This window comes from Sander lucioperca, chromosome 16 (assembly GCF_008315115.2).
Source record: "Sander lucioperca isolate FBNREF2018 chromosome 16, SLUC_FBN_1.2, whole genome shotgun sequence".
NCBI classification, from domain to species: domain Eukaryota; kingdom Metazoa; phylum Chordata; class Actinopteri; order Perciformes; family Percidae; genus Sander; species Sander lucioperca.
Genome location: NC_050188.1, coordinates 9,332,042 through 9,354,541, shown reverse-complemented (window position 1 = coordinate 9,354,541; position 22,500 = coordinate 9,332,042). Strand labels below are relative to the sequence as shown.

The 22,500-nt window shown below is 40.9% G+C and overlaps 1 protein-coding gene across 1 annotated transcript in view; it reads left to right on the top strand.

Moving 5' to 3' along the window:
* Positions 1–1,166: 1,166 nt before the first annotated feature.
* LOC116043475 (zinc fingers and homeoboxes protein 1-like) overlaps positions 1,167–22,500 on the top strand; it is a 28,869-nt gene continuing 7,535 nt past the window's right edge. The window contains 11 exon segments of the mRNA XM_035993262.1: positions 1,167–1,311; positions 2,129–2,193; positions 2,195–2,291; positions 2,294–2,348; positions 4,881–5,537; positions 11,234–11,360; positions 12,863–13,417; positions 13,419–13,838; positions 14,423–14,692; positions 15,009–15,140; positions 15,406–15,878. Coding sequence (XP_035849155.1) covers positions 1,167–1,311; positions 2,129–2,193; positions 2,195–2,291; positions 2,294–2,348; positions 4,881–5,537; positions 11,234–11,360; positions 12,863–13,417; positions 13,419–13,838; positions 14,423–14,692; positions 15,009–15,140; positions 15,406–15,870 — 2,988 coding nt within the window. The 3' untranslated portion in view covers positions 15,871–15,878.

Sequence of the window (22,500 nt, the reverse complement as noted above, 5' to 3'; positions counted from 1 at the left end):
GGTGTCTGTGCACGGTTACACACCGACACACCGTATCCGCTGCCACTGGTGGAGACAGACCAGTTACAAACGTTCATCAACGTTTCAGCTAGTAACGTTAGCCAGTAGGATGGAGCTGCTACGGCGGTGGTTGTCCTCTCTGCTCGGTTGGTTCTCAGACAGCGAGCTAGCTGAGAGGGACAGACTGGTGTGTGTGTGGAGTCTACACGGTGCTGGTTACGTAGGCGTGTGTGTGTGTGTAGGTCTGTGTGTGGTATTGTGGTGTGTGTGATGTGTGTGTTGGTATGTGTCTGTGTTTGGTATTGTGGGTTGTGTGTTGTGTTGTGTTTCGTGTGTGTTTGTGTATGTGTGTGTGTGTGTGTGTGTGGACAGGAAGTGCAGTTCTGCTGCAGCTCAGAGTGTTGAATAAACAGTGACTTGTTCAGCATGTGGAGGCTGCAGGCGTCAGGACGTTGTTCAGAAATCGACTGTTCCATCTTTAAAGGGCCATTCCCTCTGATTACCACGGCAACCACAGCAGCACGGCAGCGTACACAAATCTCAGTCTGGTTACAGCAAGAGTTTTTGTAGATCGTTAAATATGATTGATAAGGTCCAGCCAATAAGAAAAGCAGTCAGAGGAATGTTATAGAAGTGAAAAGTAGCAGAAAAGTCTGTGTCTGTCTGTCTGTCTGTCTGTCTGTCTTGTCACTGTGTTGTCTGTCTGTGTGTGTCTGTCTGTCTGTGTGTGTGGTCTGTCTGTGTGTGTGTGTGTCTGTGTGTGTGTGTGGGTGTCGTGCTGTCTGTGTGTGTTTCTGTTGTCTGTGTGTCTTGTTGTGGTGTATGAGTCTGGTGTGTGTCTGATGTGGTGTGTGTGTTTCGTTGTGTGTACTATGGACTGGACTCCCATTCCTCAGTTCCAGGTGTGTAATGTAGTCACCAGCGTTCATTTTGTCTGTTTTCACCCGAACGCAACAAAAGTAAAAAAGCTTGCGAGTGTGACTGAAGTGATTGACCATGAAATCATGAAATATATAAGTTTACCACTAGTTTCCTCTCTGGTCTCAGGATGAGGCGACGGAGGAACCATTTCGACTGCCGGCCTCCTGCTCTATGGAGGCACGACAGGACAACTTGAACTGAGACAGCGTTTAAAACTCGACACATCGCCCCTCCCCGGCCCTCGGATGGCGAGCAGGAGGAAATCCACCACGCCCTGCATGGTCCCGCCTCGGCACGCCGTGGACTCGGACCAGGACATGGAGGACGTCACGGACGCAGCCCAACCAGAGGACAGCAACGGCGTGGCGGCCGTCTCCGCGGAGGTTTCCGGTACGGGGGGTGTAACTAACGATGCATCGATCTGGACTGATATTAGGGCTGCACCGTGTGTGTGTGTATGTGTGTGTGTGTGGTGTGTGTGTACGTGTGTGTGTCTGTCTTTGTGCGTGTGTGTGTGTGTCTCTGTGTGTGTGCGTGTCTGTGTTTTGTGTGTGTGTATACATGTGTGTGTGTGTGTGTGTCTGTATGGTATGTGTGCGTGTCTGTGTGTGTGTCTGTGTGTGTGTGTGTGTGTGTGTGTCGGTGTGTGCCTGTGTCTTTGTGCGCGTCTGTGTGTGTGTGTGTGTGTGTCTGTGTGTGTGTGTGCGTGCGTGTGTGTGGGCGGCCGTCTCCGCGGAGGTGTCCTACGGGGTGTAACGATGCATCGATATGATATTAGGGCTGCCCGATATGAAGACAATACGCGATAACGTTGTTGAACATCGCCATAACGATAGTAACTGCGATAAATAGACGGCGTGCTCCGTTCTGCTGCTTTCAGTATTTGGCTGAAATACAACAAACTGTTTCCTGACTTTAAAACAAATGAAAGGAAATCATCCCCAACGTTACGTATCGTCTTAGATGCCCCTTTACTTCAAATTCCCACTGTATCTCTATTTCTTTTTATTAAATAGTGTAGTTTGTCTTAAATTTACTACTACTATCTACTTCGGGACACGCCCTCATACTCTGCTTCTGACTGGCTAGTAGTCCTTACCTAGGTACTGTCAGGGCACGCCCTCATACTCTGCTTCTGACTGCTAGTAGTCCTTACCTAGCTACTAGGTATCATGTCGTGATTAAAACGTGTTCTTTCCACCCGTAGTTTCCGGTCTGTTGGAGGAGTGGGGCGAGAACGCAGACGGCAGACCCGCGTCCGACCACTGCCTGGGATCTGACCATGGCGGAGGGCGGGTACGAGTGCAAATACTGCAGCTTTCAGACGTCGGAGCTCAACCTGTTCACCATGCACGTGGACGCCGAGCATCCGACGTCGTCACCAACACCTCGTACGTCTGCATGGAGTGTGACTACCACACCAAGAGGTATACAACGTGTGTGTGGTGTGTATATATGTATATGGTGTGTGTGTCTCTATGTATGGTGTGTGTATGTATGGTGTGTGTTGCACGTGTGCCTGTATGTATGGTGTGTGTGTGTATGTGTATGTATGGTGCGTGTATGTATGGTGTGTGTGTGTGTGTGCGTGTGCACGTCTGTATGTATGGTACGTGTGTAGTATGGTGTGTGTGTATATGTATGTATGGTGTGTGTGTGTGTGTGTTTGTGTATATGTATAGTGTGTGTGTGTGTGTGTATGTATGGTGTGTGTGTATGTATGGTGTGTGTGTGTGTGTGTGTGTGTGTGTGTGTGTGTGTGTGTGTGTGTGGTCTCTGGAAATGTGCAATTTTAAGCTCATTAAACTATAAGAAAAAAAGTGCTATTACAGTTTTACTGCCACTGCTCCCATTACCCTCCGTAACACGCTCTCTTCCACTTCGCCTGACAACTCCTCTCCAAAACCAACAGCTGTGAGATAACAGAACTCAGCCATAGATTCACTCACTCACAAGCAGTTAGTAGGCGTGAAATAAAAACAGGACACGTCATTTCAGTGTGTGTAGTGTCAACTACGCTAACTAACCGCGTGTAGTGATTAAAACAAACAGACAACGGCTGTGTCTCAAAGACCGGGAAGCAGCCGGGACGTTGAGAATCCACCGTGAGAGGTGATGGATAGTTCCAGTCACTTCGTCATGTATTCACTTCGTTGAAACAAGAGAAGAAAGCCTCACTGAACTGAACAGGACAGAGAAACGTATATAAATGCTCTCTGCCCGCCGTATGCCAACGCCCAGTCTCTGCCGGGCACGCCCCAGCTGGCCGCACATTTGTTGACAACTCCGACGCACACGCGACGGTGTTAATGACGATTTATCCCTTTTTAAATGTGATAAATGACAGTTACACTCACCGCCAGCAAATGCTCTTTCCGTTGTGATTGACGGTATCTTGACAACTCGCCGTTACCTTGTTTTAATGTGACTGTGTTGATGTGACTTGTACATTACAGCCACTCAAACAGGACAGAGTAACACGGCGGATATTTTAATGATGACTTTAGGGGCCATCCACACGGAAACGTTTTTTTGGTGCAAACGCACATTTTTAGCATCGTTTGGGCCGATCGTCCACACGGATCCTGTAAACGCACTGCCTGAAAACACACTTTTTGAAACCGGGTCCCAGGGTGAAAAAATTCGAAAACGGCTCTCTTTGGCTTCGTCTGGATGGTGAAGCCGGCTTTTTATCATATCGATGATGTCATCGCCACACCCCTCGACCTCTCACCCGCAGTCCCGCACGGTCACACACGACTGCGGTGAAGCTAGCGAGCATATCCCATCTCAATGGTCAAACCAGCTCACTTCATTTAGCTAAATAGTTTGTCTCTGCTCCCTGACACTGTCCTCTGCTCTGCCGGTCCTGGATTCTACAAGATATATTGCTTGCGTTATGTAGCTAACGTTAAACATCGCTAAAGTAGACGCTAACGTTAGCTGCTATGGTTAGCTAGCTGTTTAAAAAGTGGAAGCTAGATAACTAGCTCCTTGAACGGATTATAGTAACTTTTACATGGCTTATTGTAGAAAAGCTACTGCAAGAAAAACGTGTAGATTATCAAAAGACATTGGTTCATTGATGTATGTTTGACTGCCGATGTCTGCTAGTTAGCAGAGCTAATGTTAGCGCGCTAAAGAAGACGGGTTAAAAAAAGATTGTTTTGGTACGTGTGGACGTGGCCTTAATTAAGGCGGCAGGTGCGTGTTGCTAAGGCGGGCCGCCTAAACTGGAAAGTGCTGCGGGATACACTGCTATGCCGAAAAGGGAACAGAGAAAAGACCCTGCCCTGAAGTAGGAGCTGAAAGAGTTACAGGAACTGCGGCCAAGAGGAATTTAATAATCCCCAAAGAAAAAGGGTTCTAGGAACTGCAAAAATCCCTCCGGTCGGAAAGCGGCTTTAATCACGCTCATTCCGCTCGCCGTTTCCTGTAGCTACTTGGTCGGAAAGAGGCTATTAATGTTGTTTTTATGTGTATTTGTCGTGTGGTTGTAGCGTATTTATTGTTTTAAGCCATCAACCTGCTAGGGACTGCAGATGAAAATTAGCCTGTATGGCTAAATCTGGCACATTTACAAGTAGTTACAGGAACGTAGTTATAAGAACAGTCCACACCCAAAACCGGTTTTTCTATTTGCATTTCACACTGGCCAAGTGGCCATAGGAACTGACCTTTTGTTATTATAATCACAGCCATCTAACCACCACTATGCGGAAAAGGGAACAGCGAAAAGACCCTGCCCTGAAGTAGGAGCTGAAAGAGTTACAGGAACTGCGGCCAGAGGGACTTAATAATCCCCAAATTGGTCCCCATTGGTTCTACTAACTGCAAAAATCCCTCCGGTCGGATAGCAGCTTTTGTGCTCATGTTGATAAATGTGCGTTGTCCCTTTTTTAAGTAAAGAAATAAAATAAACAAACACTGGTATAACCCACATTTCTTCCCCCGTCCAGTTACGACACCCTGCTGGCCCACAACGCTCGCCTCCACCCGGGCGAGGACAACTTCACGCGGACGATGGTGAGGCAGAACAACGAGACCGTCGTCCAGCAGACGGTCAACGACCTCACCTTCGACGGCAGCTTCGTCAAAGTGGAGGCCGACGAGGCGGAGGAGACGTCCCGCAAGAGCATCGCCCTCAGCAAGACGCCCATCATGAGGATCAGGAGCCGGCCCGAGCCCAAGAAGTTCACCGCCGCCGCGCACAAGGCGGCGGCCGCCAGCGACGTCATCAAAGTGGAAAGCGACGACGAGGACGACGAGAACACGGAGCCGCCCACGCTGTCTCCGGCCCCGATGGCCCCCGCCGCCTCGGCCGCCGCCCCTCCGCGCCTCATCCCCGTGTCCGCGCCGCTGCAGGTGCACGCCGTCCCGCAGAGCATCGTGGTCAACAGCTCCAACGTGCTGCAGTTTAAAGGCGGCTCGGCCGGAGGTGGCGGCGGCGGCGGTGGCGTGCTGCCTCCCGGGACGCTGGCGCAGGTTCTGTCGGCGCTGCAGAACCAGCAGAACTGCACGCAGACGCAGACGCAGCTGCTCATCCCCATCAGCAGCATCCCCACCTACAACACGGCCATGGACAACAACGTGCTGCTCGTCAGCGCCTACAACAGGTAACGCAAAGGGACGCAACCAATCCAGATTTTTGGGGTTCGGCCGAATACCGAATCCACTGGTTAAAGCGTAACTCTCGCCAAAATGCAACCTAGGGTCTTTTTGTGAATGTACCTGAGTCAAACTTACGTTTAAAAGCATAATTGGGACGGAATCGCCACTTTTAAGATTTACCGTATTTTCGTTTTTTGGGTCAAATGGCCTTTTCAATGGGAGTGCTAGGGGCACTTTTACGCTAGCCTCAAAATACTTATTTTTAAAACACTAACCGGCAATTTCCACCGGCTGCGTAACGGCTGAAGAACGTCGGCGGAGTCATTAGGTTTCCATTAAAGTCAGTGTGTGTATTTCCACTGACGGCAGAACGTCTGCATCCCGACTCCGTCCCAGCTCCGGCGGTCCCAGCCCTCCGGAGCAGATACGCAGAGCTTCTATTTTTTAGGGGTGGTGATGGCGCAGTGGATATGACCCATGCCTTTGGTGTGGGAGATCTGGGTTCGATTCCCACTGCGATACATCAACCAATGTGTCCCTGAGCAAGACACTTGCTCAGGGACACATTGGTGTGACATATATAGCAATTGTAAGTTGCTTTGGATAAAAGCGTCAGCTAAATGACATGTAATGTAATGTAATTTTTGCGGGACGCCGGAGAGCTCCGCAGCAATTCAGCACACGGCAGACAGGAAGTCGAGCACAGAAACAAAATAAAAATCTTGTTAATTTTCAAAGTAAAATCCAGCCATGCTCACGGCGGATCATATCTCCCTGCACTACACCTTGAAAACACAGCTCAGAGTAGTTTCCCCTCTACTCCTCTGGATGGGAACAAACTTGTGGTGGTTTTTGTGGTTCTATTCTACGTGCATTTGTGAGATCTCGTGGGTCCTCGAGACTTCAGCTGTCAGTCATGGCCGCAGCCGTGCCGCAACAAATCCGGACCTGGTGGGTGTTGACGGACGGTGGAGCACGCAGCCGTTCTGCATTCAGTGGAAATCCAGAGTAAGAAGGCTCGACACAACATGAGACTTTGCTCCAAGTATGACCAGGGGCTCTACACCTTAACGAAAGCGTTGACAACATTGTTTGTGTACACAGAGTTTACTAAAAAGAAAGGTTTTCAACAACTCACCGTAGGTCTTGTTGTTTAGCTCCTTAGTGTTTTAAAAATAGCTATTTTGAGGCTAGCATCAAAGTGCCCCTAGCACTCCCATTCAAAAGGCCATTTGACCGAAAAACGAGAATACGGAACATCTTAAAAGTGGCGTTTCCATCCTAAATATGCTTTTAAACGAAAGTTTGACTCGGGTACATTCACAAAAAGACCCTATAGGTTGCATTTTGGCGAGAGTTGCGCTTTAAGACTGAAAAAATAATACCGAATCCTCCTCCCATCCTCAGTCCGTTAACACAGTAAACACATTAATGACGTAAACAACGTCCACAGCAGCGTATTTTTCATTTTATTTTATTTTAACTGTAAAAAAAAAGAATAGGCAACATTATAAGTGGAAAAAACTGTTTTGACAATGACCATAGGCCTATGTTTACCCGTATCTCAAGATCCAATCAATATCCAAAATATTAGCCTTTTAGATTTATAATCCCATAAAGTAGGCTACTAACGGTCGTCCGGTTACCACCAGTTCTTAGCTGTGACTGTCCTTCCTTTGCCGTACCCGAAGTTGCTGCATTTGGGCTGCTGTCTGTAGATTCCTTCTTGCACAACTCGTATTCTTTCGGATGTTTCATACGCAAACGCTTATGGCGCTTTTCCATTACATGGTACCTGCTCGACTCGCCTCGACTCTACTCGCCTTTTTTCCATTACGAAAAAAAGTACCTGGTATCTGCTAACAGGTACTTTTTTTTAGTACCTCCTCAGTCGAGGTTCCCAGCGAGCTGAGGCGAGCTGAAAAGGTGACGTGAAAGCGACAGACGGGGGGGGGTGTCCTGAACAAACCCGCTATTTTTAAACGGTTTAGCCAGCTGTGTTTTTTTTTGCTGCCTCCAGCTTCTTCTAAAACAAAATGTGTCTTCTGGCAACAACACACACCTTCCACGTTCTGTGTGTGTGTCGCGTTAGGTCACGGCAGTTTACTGTGGCGCCGCTTGTTTCAGTTCTGCGGAGGCTCCAGGCAGAGCTTTCACCGTATCCTGCGTACCGGCTCCACGCGCACACCAGCTGACAAATGTATACATCAGGCCACATATTACACAGGCTACGGCGAAAGCTCTGCGTGGAGCCTCCACAGAACTGTAAAACAAGCTCAAGTGGTCTGATGTTTATACTTGTGCGCTGCATGGTGTGTGCGTCGAGCCGGCATACGACCAGCCACGCTGAGGCGGTACTAAAATCTGAAATGGAAAACGGACGCACAGTGTGCCAAGTCGAAGCGAGTAGAGGCGAGGCGAGCAGGTACCATGTAATGGAAAAACGGCATTAGAGTGTTTCCTCTATGTTGATTTGGAAATGGTGGCCCGCCACGCCAAAATATCTGCCGCCACGGTATCAGAAATAGGGCAGCCGCTCAATGTAGTCGCGGTCGCCTTTTTAAATGACCCTGCCTGTCGGAAAGCCTGTCCAGGTGGCGAGGCAACAGACTTTTTATGTATTCCTTTTCTTCATTCTGTCTGGTTTGTGCGTTCGTGAGGAAAACGTGAGTATTGTACATGTGGAGTTTGTTGTGTGACACCATGCAGGACAAATATATCTGTATAGTTTCACTATTTAGATCAAAGTTATGGCAGGAGTTGTCATGAAAGCCTTATTTTCCTTTCTCCACGGCACACTCATTAGTCTCCTTAGGTCATCATCGCTGTTAATATGTGATAACGCCGGTTTATATCACACTCTGTGTGCCCTGAGTGTTTATATGTTAAAGTTAACTTTTATAATATAGTGTAGGAGGTAGGGTTGCATGATATTGAGTCGATATATCTTGCACCCCTACTAGGAGGTTATTGTGAAGTGAATCTGGATTTAACCACCTTGTGATTTAGTCAACGCTCCATGTCTGTAGCCTACTTGTAACACTGCTAACAGCTACAGCTAATATCATTGTGCACTGTAAGTTTATAGCTGCTGCTTTTAGTTCACTCAGGTCAGTCCCCTCCGTTTCACTGCCGACATAATGCACTCCCCGTAGTTTTTGTTGCAGCGAAGTGTGAGTTCCGTTTCATACGTAAAACCTTGTTGTTGTTCGGACAGACCTGCCCCCACTTACTAAAACAAATCCTAAAGGAGACACTGGTTTTAACGGCGGTGATGTTGTGTATAGTTTAGGGTCCTCGCCACCACCAGACTAATCAGCATTGCAGATTGAACATGTAGCTGGACTTGAATGGCCTTCTTTTGACTGAAAGTGCTGCCAAACTACACTTATTCTGCTCACCAGTTCCATTTCCACTTTCTCACAGCCTGCTGCGTTGAACGCTCCACCTACGTAAACACCTTCCCGTAATCAACGGCGCCGTCATTACGTCGACCGGCGTAGTCCAAGCGTAGGGTTCGGATCGGTGGAAAAAAATTCTAAGGCTTGGCAGAAACCGAACCCCTGTCAAAACGCCCAATATTCGGTCGAATCCGAAGCCGAATCCTGGATTCGGTGCATCCCTGGTAACGCAAAGCGTTCATCATCTCTCAGGAGAGTTTTAGGGAAGGCACGATACATCGTTTTTTTTTTTATTGCCATCGCGATATCAACCTGCCGCAATAAACCTATCGTGAAATGCTGCGATATATCGCGACATACACTCTGAGATTCTTTGTGTTAGTTGAAAGGTAAATTTACCTGATGAAGGTCTGAGACCGAAACGTTGTATTTTTCTAAATAAATTATTGCTTGCGTAATAGGGCTGTCAACGACTATTCTAAATTTGAATATATATTCGAATAGTTTTTTAAAAAACGAATTTCGAAGGTGAAAATTAATATTCGAATTAAAAAAAAAAAAATGTGGAAAAAAAAATAATTTTAAACCGTTATGCGCACATTGCGCAGAGAGTGTGAGGGCGAGAGAGAGAAAGTGCTCGAGTGAGCTCTAGAGGGGTAATATCCTTCACCCCTGACCCGTTTTCATGCCTGGAAGAAGAGGAAGGGAAGAAAGGAAGGAGGAAAGGAAGGAAGGAAGGAAGGAAGAGGGAGGGAAGGAAGGAAGTGGAGATGTTCCGATACTGCCTAAAATGCTGGTATCGGTATGCGGTCTTGGCCATCATTTGATTTACTTGTTTTTGTGTAGGTAATACGTTGTCAAATATGTTTAAACTTAAATAGACTACCTATACAAGTAGTTATGTCTCTTTGTATTCATTTGTCCTGTTATTGATGTAATTGTATTGACAAAATGCACATGCGCAACCAGATTCGAATAGTTCGAATATTATGTCTCTTTTTTAGAGGGAATATTCGAACGTCATTTTTGAGCAATTTTGACAGCCCTATTGCGTAATGGTCAGTGTGCGGGACTCTTCTCTAAGCTTTTGATCTGCTACTTTTGATCATATCCTACGCACCTGCCCAACAAAAGAGGTGTGCAACAAAGCTTTCTTACGTGTTAGTTGAAAGAAAATATCGGCAGAAAACTGCACTTTAAAATGTAAAATTCTTTTTTTCAGTGGTTCTTTTTTTAATGTTCAATTTATTTAGCAGAATACTGAAAGCAGCAGGAAAGGCAGGACTGAGTACACTTTGATATCTTTTTATTTATTGCAAGTACTGTCGTAATATTCAACAAAGTTATCACAAATCTCCGTCATTTCGTGCAGCCCTCCACTGTAATAATTAGAGGTGTTGAAATTAATCAAATAATCGATGCATTGAATCGTGGACGTGGACGATGCTGCATCGATAGTCGGCCGGGCCGTAATCGATTATTTTTGTTTACAATTTAATGTATGCCTAACAACCTTTCTGTTTACATATTCTGGTATGTTTTGCACATTCAGGAAGCACCATGTGCTCAGTGCTGTAGTTTTATGTATCTATTATGTATTTATTTAGTATCAGAGCACTGCAGAATGTTTGGTTTTTGAAGCTTGAAAAGCTACGAATTAAATATCCTATATGGCTTTAATAGAAAAATGTATTTGCCGCATCGAGATATCGAATCGCTGACATGATAATCGAATCGGGAGATCAGTGAAGATTCACACCTCTAGTAATAGTCACTCTGTTTTTATTTTATTTTTTTACTTCCTTAATGTCCAATGTTCCATTAAGTTTATCTATATATAATGAAACAGTTGTACATTTTTTTGTAATTGTATATATTTGTGTGTAGTATTATATTATTATTTCATGTATATTGTTTCCTATTATTTAATGTTTACTCTGTATGTGTGCTGTGTGTCTGATATTTTGCTGCTGCAACACCGTTATTTCCCATTTTTTGGGAATTCATCTATCTATCTATCTATCTATCTATCTATCTATCTATCTATCTGTCTGTCTATCTGTCTACCTACCTACCTACCTATCTGTCTGTCTGTCTGTCTACCTACCTACCTATCTATCTGTCTGTCTGTCTATCTGTCTACCTACCTACCTATCTATCTGTCTGTCTATCTATCTGTCTACCTATCTATCTATCTATCTATCTATCTATCTATCTATCTATCTATCTATCTATCTATCTATCTTAACAGCTCAGTTTGTAGAAAACTAAACGGTCCAACTGTGATTCCTGTGCGGTAGGTTTCCGTACCCCTCGGTGTCGGAGATCATGGGCTTGGCCTCGCAGACGAAGTTCAGCGAGGAGCAGATCAAAGTGTGGTTCTCCGCCCAGAGGCTGAAGCACGGAGTCAGCTGGACGCCGGAGGAGGTGGGTGCTTCACAGAGACGCTTTTCACACCACATCCACATCCACGCCCGGCTTTGGGCTGCAGGTCACACTTAACGTCCTAGCGTCAAATTTGACCCCTTTTCAAAGTTTCTACATCAGAAATTTGGAGTTTCTTTCAACCAAATTGCCCCCCAAAAAAACTTGTAAAAGTAGGGCTCCAACTAACGGTTGTTTTCATCGTCTGTTTGAGCTGTGGGTTATTTTCTGGATGAATGGATGAGTTGTTCGGTCTCTAAAATGTGGATCAGTGTTTCCCAAAAAGCCCAAAATGACGTCCTCACAGGTCTTGTTCTGTCCCCAACTCAAAGATATTCAGTTTACTGTCCCTGAGGAGAGAAGTCAGTCAGTCAGTCAGTCAGTCAGTCAGTCAGTCAGTCAGTCAGTCAGTCAGTCAGTCAGTCAGTCAGTCAGTCAGTCAGTCAGTCAGTCAGTCAGTCAGTAGCTGCTGTCGAGTATAGTGTTAACTAGCGTCACGTGCAGCTATGTTTCTGTTTCCTGTAACGTCTGTTTCAGAGCATCAGAGAGAAGTGCAGGCGTATCAGTGGCACCAGAATGAGGCACCGAAATCGGCGTTGCTATTCCTGCAGCAGCAGGATGTGTTACGAGGAAGTACGGCAAAATAGTAGCCTGTTAGGCACGACGCAAAGCCGAGTGAAGTGAAAATAAATTAATAAATGGCGGCATGCGATTAATACAATAAAAAAAAAAAAAATGAACGCGTTATGCTCGACCCTTAATCGCATCGCGATTAACGCGTAATGCTGACAGCCCTTATATATATATATATATAATATAAATAAACCAGCAGCTTGCAGCTTAATACTGACAAAACACCACAGAAACATTTCAGCCTGCATGCACGTTCTTTCAAAAGAACGAATATTCGAATATCCGGATCCAGCTCTAGAAAGAACCAAGCAGGCCGACCTTGTTGCACGATCCAGATTTTCTTCCAAACTTGCCATTTTCAGCGTGTAGCTCGCTAGCTCAACGTTTGAGAACGGCAACACACGCAGAGCGGATGTCTGGCTTTATTTTGGATAGGGCTGGGGGGTAAACGATTATTTATTAAACGATTAATCGCTCCATGTTGCACTTAAGCTCCACCATACAGCCCAGCAGCCCCGGTGTGATGTGTGCGAGAGGAGGAGACTCCGCGCATGACACGTGTTACATTTTGTAACTGTAGTCCAACTTGTGTAACTTTTTGGACACATTTGTTACTTTGGCCTGAATATAGCGTATATATATATATATATATATATATATATATATATATATATATATATATATATATATATATATATATATAATATTTCTGATTATGGCATAGCTTTCTCCCCACCCAATTAGGCTAATAAAGTAATGATTAAAAAAAACACAAATGCTTGATCAAGGGAGAATCTAAACTCTAGTCGCTACAGGCCTAATTTTGGAAACGTGCTCCCGTTGATAACGTCTCGTACTCCTTCTCTCTGCAGGTGGAGGAGGCGAGGAGGAAGAAGTTTAACGGCACGGTGCAGACCGTCCCTCAGACCATCACTGTCATCCCGGCCAACATCGCGGCCGCCACCAATGGCCTGCAGTCCATTTTCCAGACCTGCCAGATCGTCGGCCAGCCGGGCCTCGTCCTCACGCAGGTCGCCGGCAGCAACAGCGCCGTGCCGGTTGCCTCGCCCATCACGCTCACGGTCGCGGGCGTCCCCGGCAACCAGCCCAAAGCCGCCGAGCCGTCCACGTCGGAATCAAAGACCGAGATGTCGGCCAGTGCGGCAGCAGCGCTCAGCGCGGACGCGTCTGCGGCGGCCAAGCCGAAGAAGTCCAAAGAGCAGCTGGCGGAGCTGAAGGCGAGCTACGGTCGCAGGCAGTTCGCCACGGAGGCGGAGATATCGCGGCTCATGCAGGTCACCAAACTCTCCAAGCGAGCGATAAAGAAATGGTTCAGCGACACGCGCTACAACCAGAGGAACTCCAAGGATCACCACGTCCTGCTGGGCGAAACGCCGCCCGCCAAAGCGCCGGTGGCAGGAGGAGCCCGGGGGACCGAGGACCAGCGCTAGCCTCAACGACGGCGCCAACAACAGTGACAGCGCGGCGGCGGCGGCCGCTGCCACCATCATCATCGACTCCAGCGACGACGCCAGCGATTGCTCCCCGACTTCCGCCAACGCCCCAACGGGCTCCACCAGCGACCCGCGGGTCAAGTTCCGCCACGCCTTCCCCGACTTCACGCCGCAGAAGTTCAAGGAGAAGACGCCCGAGCAGCTGCTCGTCCTGGAGGCCAGCTTCCAGAGGTCGGACACGCCCTCAGACGAGGAGCTGAGCCGGCTGCGCGCCAAGACGAAGCTGACCCGGCGCGAGGTGGACGCCTGGTTCACCGAGAGGCGGAAGACGCCTTTGGCGGCGCAGGCCAACGAGGACGACGACGGCGAGGGGGACGGGGAGAAGGCGAAAGGGGTAGGGGTTGTAACGATACACACACACACACACACACACACACATATATATATATATATATATATATATATATATATATATATATATACATACATACATACATACATACATACACACACACACACACACACACACACACACACACACACACACACACACACACACACACACACACTCACTATCTTTGTGGGGACCCCTCATTGACATAATGCATTCCCTAGCCCCTAACCCTAACGTTAACCATCACAAATAAATGCCTAACCTTAACCCTTACCCTCACCCTAACCATAACCTAATTCTAACCCTAATCCTAAAACCAAGTCTTAACCCTCAAACAGCCCTTTAAACATGTGGGGTCCAGCATTTTGGACCCACAAGGCTGTGCAGACCCCACAAGTATACTGTATTCCCCGGTTTTTGGACCCCACGAATATAGTAAAACAAGCACATATACGCACGCGCACACACACACACACACACACACACACACACACACACACACACACACACACTGTGTGATATCAGTAAATATTGTACCGTTATAGTACGATATGGTGATTTAAACCTGTAATTTACACCCCTAGAAAGCGTCCTGTGCGGCGCTGTCGTCCTCGGCTCGGGAGCGGCAGAGCACGCCGCCCTCCGGCAGGAAGGCGATGAAGAAGACGCCGGAGCAGCTCCACATTCTGAAGAAGGCCTTTGTGCGCACGCAGTGGCCGACGGCCGAGGAGTACGACCAGATGTCGGAGGAGAGCGGCCTGCCGAGGACGTACATCGTCAACTGGTTCGGAGACACGCGCTACGCCTGCAAGAACAGCAACCTGAAGTGGTACTACCTCTACCAGAGCGGGAAGGTAAAACCACCTTTCTGTCTCGGATCGAGTACTCGCGTACAAGTATCGTACCAGAAAATTACTTGGTTGAAATTAAAGTCACCTTTTAGAATATTACTTGGAGTAAAAGTCTTAAGTCTTAAGTCAGATACAGTATTAGGGGACCACTAAGGTCTATATAAAAGAGACTTCAGATACAGTATTAGGGGACCACTAAGGTCTATATAAAAGAGACTTCAGATACAGTATTAGGGGACCACTAAGGTCTATATAAAAGCATCCAAAGGGCACCATGTCATGGGACCTTTTAAACTAAATGAATGTATGTATTTTTAAGGTGGACGAGGCGCTGAACGGCGGAGCGAAGACCCCGAAGAAGTCCAGGAAGCGTTTCCGTGGTTGGTCACGTAGGACACGCCGGCCGTACCCCTGCAAGCGTTCGCCACAGGGGGGCGCCACCACCATCAAGGTCTGTCTGTCTCCGCAGATTAGATTATTATTAGGTACACCTGGCTCAAACCAAAGCACCCTAATAACAGAGACGTGTTTGGTTTATAACTGTCATGTGTGTCTGACAGTTATCTGTCTGTATAAAAGCATCCAAAAAGCAGCATGTCATGGGAACTTTTAAAGAAACTTTTTGAAAAAGGGTCAAATTTGACCTGAGAACAACCGGAGGGTTAATAGTAGTAGTATTATGTGTTTCCGTTAATTCACGTCTCTCCGTCCTACAGGTGAAGTCCGGTAAGTCGTTCCTGAAGGACTACTACCTCAAACACCGAGCCCTGAGCGAAAGAGACCTGGACGACCTGGTCACCAAGTCCAGCATGAGCTACGAGCAGGTGAGGGACTGGTTCTCGGAGACGGCCAGGCGGGCGGAGGAGGGGAGGGAGCCCTTCAGTGACGAGGAGGCCGCGGGAGAGGACGAGGAGGAGGAAGAGGAAGAGGAAGAGGAAGAGGAAGAGGAGGAGGAGGAGGAGGAAGCAGCAACGGCAGGGCATGCAGACAGCGAAGAAGAGATGGAGGTGAAAGAACAAGGAGAGGAGGCCACTGATGACGACTGTAACGAGGAAGAGGAGGAGGAGGAGGAGGAGGAGGAAGAGGAGGAATCCGAAGACGGCAGCCAATCACAGCCTCAGATCCAGGAGGAATCTAAAGACGTCAGCCAATCACAGCCTCAGGCAGAAGAGCAGACATGAGCAGACAGGTGAGGCTTTGATTTTGTTTCTCACTTAACCCAGAGATTTAAATTGGTATTAATTTACACTCGCAGTCTCAGTGTTAGTGTAGGGCTGCAACTAACTATTGCTTTCATTGTTGATTAATCTGGTCATGACATATTATACCATGACTTCTTATGACATACTATACTATGACTTTTTTCGATATACTATACTATGAGTTTTTTTGACATACTATACTATGACTTTTTTTGTTATACTATGACTTTTTTGACATACTATACTATGACTTTTTCATCACATTTTTCAACATATTATACTATGACTTTTTTTTATCACTTTTTTTGACATAATATACTATGACTTTTTTCGACATACTATACTATGACTTTTTCATCACTTTTTTCGACCTAATATACTATGACTTTTTCATCACTTTTTTCGACATACTATACTATGACTTTTATCACTTTTTTCGACATAGTATACTATGAGTTTTCTTGACATACTATGACTTTTTTCGATATACTATACTATCACTTTTTATCACTTTTTTTGACATAATATACTATGACTTTTTTCGACATACTATACTATGAGTTTTTTTGACATACTATACTATGACTTTTATCACTTTTTTCGACATACTATACTATGACTTTTTTCGACATACTATACTATAACTTTTTCGACATACTATACTATGACTTTTTAATCACTGTATTCGACATACTATACTATGACTTTTTTCAACATATTATACTATGACTTTTTTATCACTTTTTTCGACATAATATACTATGACTTTTTTCAATATACTATACTATGACTTTTTCATCACATTTTCGACATAATATACTATGACTTTTTTTATCACTTTTTTTGACATAATATACTATGACTTTTTCATCACTTTTTTCGACATAATATACTATGACTTTTTCATCACTTTTTTCGACATACTATACTATGACTTTTTTCGACATAATATACTATGACTTTTTCATCACTTTTTTCGACATACTATACTATGACTTTTTTCGACATACTATACTATGACTTTTTTCGACATCATATACTATGAGTTTTTTTGACATACTATACTATGAGTTTTTTTGACATACTATACTATGACTTTTTTATCACTTTTTTCGACATACTATACTATGACTTTTTTCGACATCATATACTATGAGTTTTTTTGACATACTATACTATGAGTTTTTTTGACATACTATACTATGACTTTTTTATCACTTTTTTCGACATAATATACTATGACTTTTTTTGACAAACTATACTATGAGTTTTTTTGACATACTATACTATGACTTTTTTCGATATACTATACTATCACTTTTTATCACTTTTTTTGACATACTATACTATGACTTTTTTCGACATAATATACTATGACTTTTTTTGACAAACTATACTATGAGTTTTTTTGACATACTATACTATGACTTTTTTCGACATATTATACTATGACTTTTTTATCACTTTTTTCAACATAATATACTATGACTTTTTTATCACTTTTTTCAACATAATATACTATGACTTTTTTATCACTTTTTGCGACATAGTATACTATGACTTTTTTCAACATACTATACTATCACTTTTTATCACTTTTTTTGACATAATATACTATGACTTTTTTTCGACATACTATACTGTGACTTTTTCATCACTTTTTTCGACATACTATACTATGACTTTCTTCGACATACTATACTATGACTTTTTTCACTTTTTTCAACATACTATACTATGACTTTTTTATCTTTTTTTCTCGACATACTATACTATGACTTTTTTTATCACTTTTTTCGACATACTATACCCTGACTTTTTTCGATATACTATACTATGACTTTTTTTATCACTTTTTCCGACATACTATAACTTTTTCGACATACTATACTATGACTTTTTAATCACTGTATTCGACATACTATACTATGACTTTTTCATCACAATTTTCAACATAGTATACTATGACTTTTTTATCACTTTTCCGACATACTATACTATAACTTTTTCGACATACTATACTATGACTTTTTAATCACTGTATTCGACATACTATACTATGACTTTTTCATCACAATTTTCAACATATTATACTATGACTTTTATCACTTTTTTCGACATAATATACTATGACTTTTTTCAATATACTATACTCTGACTTTTTCATCACATTTTCGACATGATATACTATGACTTTTTTTATCACTTTTTTTGACATAATATACCATGACTTTTTTCGACATACTATACTATGACTTTTTCATCACTTTTTTCGACATAATATACTATGACTTTTTTCGACATACTATACTATGACTTTTTATGACTTTTTTCGACATACTATACTATGACTTTTTTTGACATACTATACTATGACTTTTTTATCACTTTTTTCAACATACTATACTATGACTTTTTTCCGACATACTATGACTTTTTTCGACATACTATACTATGACTTTTTTATCTATTTTTTCAACATCCTATACTATGACTTTTTTATCTTTTTTTTGAACATACTATACTATGACTTTTTTTGACATACTATACTATAACTTTTTTATCACTTTTTTCGACATACTATACTATGACTTTTTTCGACATAATATACTATGACTTTTTTTGACATACTATACTATGAGTTTTTTTGACATACTATACTATGACTTTTTCGACATACTATACTATGACTTTTTATCACTTTTCTTTGACATACTGTACAGTGACTTTTTCGACATAGTATACTATTACTTTTTTATCACTTTTTTCGACATACTATACTATGAATTTTTTCCGACATACTATACTATGACTTTTATCACTTTTTTCAACATAATATACTATGACTTTTTTATCACTTTTTTCGACATAATATACTATGACTTTTTTCAATATACTATACTCTGACTTTTTCATCACATTTTCGACATAATATACTATGACTTTTTTTATCACTTTTTTTGACATAATATACCATGACTTTTTTCGACATACTATACTATGACTTTTTCATCACTTTTTTCGACATAATATACTATGACTTTTTCATCACTTTTTTCGACATAATATACTATGACTTTTTTCGACATACTATACTATGACTTTTTTATGACTTTTTTCGACATAATATACTATGACTTTTTCATCACTTTTTTCGACATAATATACTATGACTTTTTCATCACTTTTTTCGACATACTATACTATGACTTTTTTCGACATACTATACTATGACTTTTTTCGACATCATATACTATGAGTTTTTTGGACATACTATACTATGAGTTTTTTTGACATACTATACTATGACTTTTTTTATCACTTTTTTCGACATACTATACTATGACTTTTTATCACTTTTTTCGACATACTATACTATGACTTTTTTCGACATAATATACTATGACTTTTTTTGACAAACTATACTATGAGTTTTTTTGACATACTATACTATGACTTTTTTCGATATACTATACTATCACTTTTTATCACTTTTTTGACATACTATACTATGACTTTTTTCGACATATTATACTATGACTTTTTTATCACTTTTTTCAACATAATATACTATGACTTTTTTATCACTTTTTTCAACATAATATAATATGACTTTTTTATCACTTTTTGCGACATAGTATACTATGACTTTTTTCAACATACTATACTATCACTTTTTATCACTTTTTTGACATAATATACTATGACTTTTTTTCGACATACTATACTGTGACTTTTTCATCACTTTTTTCGACATACTATACTATGACTTTCTTCGACATACTATACTATGACTTTTTTCACTTTTTTCAACATACTATACTATGACTTTTTATCTTTTTTTTCTCGACATACTATACTATGACTTTTTTTATCACTTTTTTCGACATACTATACCCTGACTTTTTTCGATATACTATACTATGACTTTTTTTATCACTTTTTCCGACATACTATACTATAACTTTTTCGACATACTATACTATGACTTTTTAATCACTGTATTCGACATACTATACTATGACTTTTTCATCACAATTTTCAACATAGTATACTATGACTTTTTTTATCACTTTTTCCGACATACTATACTATAACTTTTTCGACATACTATACTATGACTTTTTAATCACTGTATTCGACATACTATACTATGACTTTTTCATCACAATTTTCAACATATTATACTATGACTTTTATCACTTTTTTCGACATACTATACTGTGACTTTTTCATCACTTTTTTCGACATACTATACTATGACTTTCTTCGACATACTATACTATGACTTTTTTCACTTTTTTCAACATACTATACTATGACTTTTATCACTTTTTTCGACATAGTATACTATGAGTTTTCTTGACATACTATGACTTTTTTCGATATACTATACTATCACTTTTTATCACTTTTTTTGACATAATATACTATGACTTTTTTCGACATACTATACTATGAGTTTTTTTGACATACTATACTATGACTTTTATCACTTTTTTCGACATACTATACTATGACTTTTTTCGACATACTATACTATAACTTTTTCGACATACTATACTATGACTTTTTAATCACTGTATTCGACATACTATACTATGACTTTTTTCAACATATTATACTATGACTTTTTTATCACTTTTTTCGACATAATATACTATGACTTTTTTTAATATACTATACTATGACTTTTTCATCACATTTTCGACATAATATACTATGACTTTTTTTATCACTTTTTTTGACATAATATACTATGACTTTTTCATCACTTTTTTCGACATAATATACTATGACTTTTTCATCACTTTTTTCGACATACTATACTATGACTTTTTTCGACATACTATACTATGACTTTTTTCGACATCATATACTATGAGTTTTTTTGACATACTATACTATGAGTTTTTTTGACATACTATACTATGAGTTTTTTTGACATACTATACTATGACTTTTTTATCACTTTTTTCGACATACTATACTATGACTTTTTTCGACATCATATACTATGAGTTTTTTTGACATACTATACTATGAGTTTTTTTGACATACTATACTATGACTTTTTTATCACTTTTTTCGACATAATATACTATGACTTTTTTTGACAAACTATACTATGAGTTTTTTTGACATACTATACTATGACTTTTTTCGATATACTATACTATCACTTTTTATCACTTTTTTGACATACTATACTATGACTTTTTTCGACATAATATACTATGACTTTTTTGACAAACTATACTATGAGTTTTTTGACATACTATACTATGACTTTTTCGACATATTATACTATGACTTTTTTATCACTTTTTCAACATAATATACTATGACTTTTTTATCACTTTTTTCAACATAATATACTATGACTTTTTTATCACTTTTTGCGACATAGTATACTATGACTTTTTTCAACATACTATACTATCACTTTTTATCACTTTTTTTGACATAATATACTATGACTTTTTTTCGACATACTATACTGTGACTTTTTCATCACTTTTTTCGACATACTATACTATGACTTTCTTCGACATACTATACTATGACTTTTTTCACTTTTTTCAACATACTATACTATGACTTTTTATCTTTTTTTTCTCGACATACTATACTATGACTTTTTTTATCACTTTTTTCGACATACTATACCCTGACTTTTTTCGATATACTATACTATGACTTTTTTTATCACTTTTTCCGACATACTATAACTTTTTCGACATACTATACTATGACTTTTTAATCACTGTATTCGACATACTATACTATGACTTTTTCATCACAATTTTCAACATAGTATACTATGACTTTTTTTATCACTTTTTCCGACATACTATACTATAACTTTTTCGACATACTATACTATGACTTTTTAATCACTGTATTCGACATACTATACTATGACTTTTTCATCACAATTTTCAACATATTATACTATGACTTTTATCACTTTTTTCGACATAATATACTATGACTTTTTTCAATATACTATACTCTGACTTTTTCATCACATTTTCGACATGATATACTATGACTTTTTTTATCACTTTTTTTGACATAATATACCATGACTTTTTTCGACATACTATACTATGACTTTTTCATCACTTTTTTCGACATAATATACTATGACTTTTTTCGACATACTATACTATGACTTTTTATGACTTTTTTCGACATACTATACTATGACTTTTTTGACATACTATACTATGACTTTTTTATCACTTTTTTCAACATACTATACTATGACTTTTTCCGACATACTATGACTTTTTTCGACATACTATACTATGACTTTTTATCTATTTTTTCAACATCTATACTAGACTTTTATACTTTTTTTGAACATACTATACTATGACTTTTTTTGACATACTATACTATAACTTTTTATCATTTTTTTCGACATACTACTATGACTTTTTTCGACATAATACTATGACTTTTTTTGACATACTACTATGAGTTTTTTTGACATACTATACTATGACTTTTTTCGATAGACTATACTATCACTTTTTATCACTTTTTTGACATACATACATGACTTTTTTCGAAATACTATACTATGACTTTTATCACTTT